The following is a 1,882-nucleotide window of genomic DNA, read 5'->3' on the forward strand; positions in this document are numbered from 1 at the left end:
TTATAATAAGCCCAATATTTCTCCTTAAAACTCCTTCCATTCCTCATAGTTTTAAACTTTAAGACTCCATCTGTCTGTCTCTTGCACATAAACACACAAATACACACACACTGAAAAACCCATTTTTTATATATATTTAAGATAATCATAATGTCCTCCAACCCCAAACACTTCATATTTTCTCTTTTTTATGTCAATATATTAGATTCATTCAAATATTTTATATAGTTTCTAAATGCCTTTTCACCTGGTTAACATCTCTGGACAAATTCTAATTCAATACTGTTTTGAAAATGTGACCTCAAAACCAAATAAGCATAAGGTGTCCTCACTGAAAACATGATGAGAATGTTGACTTTATATGGGCATACTCTCAATAATAAAAATCCTACCAGCTTTGGAAGACATGCACACTTATTAACTCTTAGTACACTGCCCAGAGAATTTCACCATGGATCAGGCTGATGCCATTTCCTAGGGAAATCCAAACCCATTTCCTAGGGAAAGTATCCTGAGGGCCTGGGGCCCCAAAAGATAGATTACAAATCAGACTTTGAAAATCAATAAAGAACAATGCAAAATATCAGATTCAATAGTGAATGAATTTATTAGGTCAAACAAAACTGGACCTCCATACATTTTGTAAGAAAGATCTATGTAATTCTGAGCCAATTGTTTAAAATTGTAGGCACACACTTAATATTGTGGTCATTCATTAATTTCACTGTCTGAAGGAAGTAATCTATCAGCTGGTATTTGATGCCAGACAAAGGGTGAAGAGCTGGTGATAAGAGGCTTTAGCTAACATGCCTGAGAAACTCTATGGTAGCAGCTCTAAGTAGAGGCTGAAAAATTTTACTCAAAGGGTCTGGAAACTCAACAAGTTGATTTACAGAAAGCTGATATATAGGTTGGCCTGTAACAAGACTGGAAACTTCTAGAAGCCAAGGAGGTCGGGTAGCAGCTTCTGGATCCATAGCCCAGGGAACGGCAGCTGCTAGACCCCAAACCCAGAGACCCAGAGCAAGTCGTCTGGCAGGGACTGCAGAGCGTGGAGGTCCTTGGGCGATAGCAGGACGTCGGGCAAGGTCTGGACACCACACAGGATGTCTGGCAGCTGGTGGGCTTACAGCAGGTCTCCTGACAGCCACTGTGAAGGGAGGAGCCCACCTGGCAGGTGCTGGGAGAGCAGACGTCAGTGCGGTAGACCAGGTTGCTGGGGTGGGATGAGCCACAGGAGGAGCTGGGGTAGCGCAGGTATCCCCCAAAGGAGCGGGAGGAGGAGAAGTTTCCAGAGCAGCAGCTGTAGGACATGTTGGAAGGAGATGTGAGTTCAGCTGAGGAGCAGTGAGGAGATGCTCTGAGTTTCAATGCCATGGTCTGGACTCCAAGTTATATATACTCTTAGACGTGGATGTGTCACCGTCCAGATGCTCCCTCCTCCTCACTTGTCACCCTATGTCAGAATGCCTCTCTCGGTTATTGCTTAACTCTAATTTATCACATCTTCACATAGTTAATTGTGTTTTAATCACTCTGATACACTTTGGGAGAAGCTACTCAGTCTTTCCCCAGGAATTCTCTGTGATTTGACCTTTGAAGTCCCATGTCATCACACTTCCAAATATCCTCCCCCTTTTAATCCACGTGGACTGTGAGTCTTTATCCCACCAAATGGACTTGCATAAACTTATCCTTTATTTCCTTAAGGCTAGCAGAAGCATCAGTGGTTACTATTCAACATACTTTGTCCTTTTCTTCACAAGCATATCACAATGGATTTCTCCAAATACTAACTATACTTAGCAGTATAGCAGTGAACCTTTTATTCTTTTCTCTTTGAATTAATCCATGTAATTACTGATATCCGTTAATTTATCTT

General features: G+C 41.6%; 1 protein-coding gene across 1 annotated transcript; it reads right to left on the reverse strand.

The window, feature by feature from the left end:
* Positions 1-876: 876 nt before the first annotated feature.
* LOC119877762 (keratin-associated protein 13-2-like) lies at positions 877-1,314 on the reverse strand. The gene has a single exon (XM_038581123.1). It carries the CDS (start codon positions 1,312-1,314, stop codon positions 877-879), a length of 438 nt encoding a protein of 145 aa, XP_038437051.1.
* Positions 1,315-1,882: the final 568 nt, after the last annotated feature.

This window comes from Canis lupus, chromosome 31 (genome assembly GCF_011100685.1).
Source record: "Canis lupus familiaris isolate Mischka breed German Shepherd chromosome 31, alternate assembly UU_Cfam_GSD_1.0, whole genome shotgun sequence".
Lineage (NCBI taxonomy): Eukaryota > Metazoa > Chordata > Mammalia > Carnivora > Canidae > Canis > Canis lupus.

What these genes read in the sequence shown, in the direction of transcription:
- LOC119877762 (XM_038581123.1), bottom strand. Translation starts at nt 1,314, where the DNA reads ATGTCCTACAGCTGCTGCTCTGGAAACTTCTCCTCCTCCCGCTCCTTT.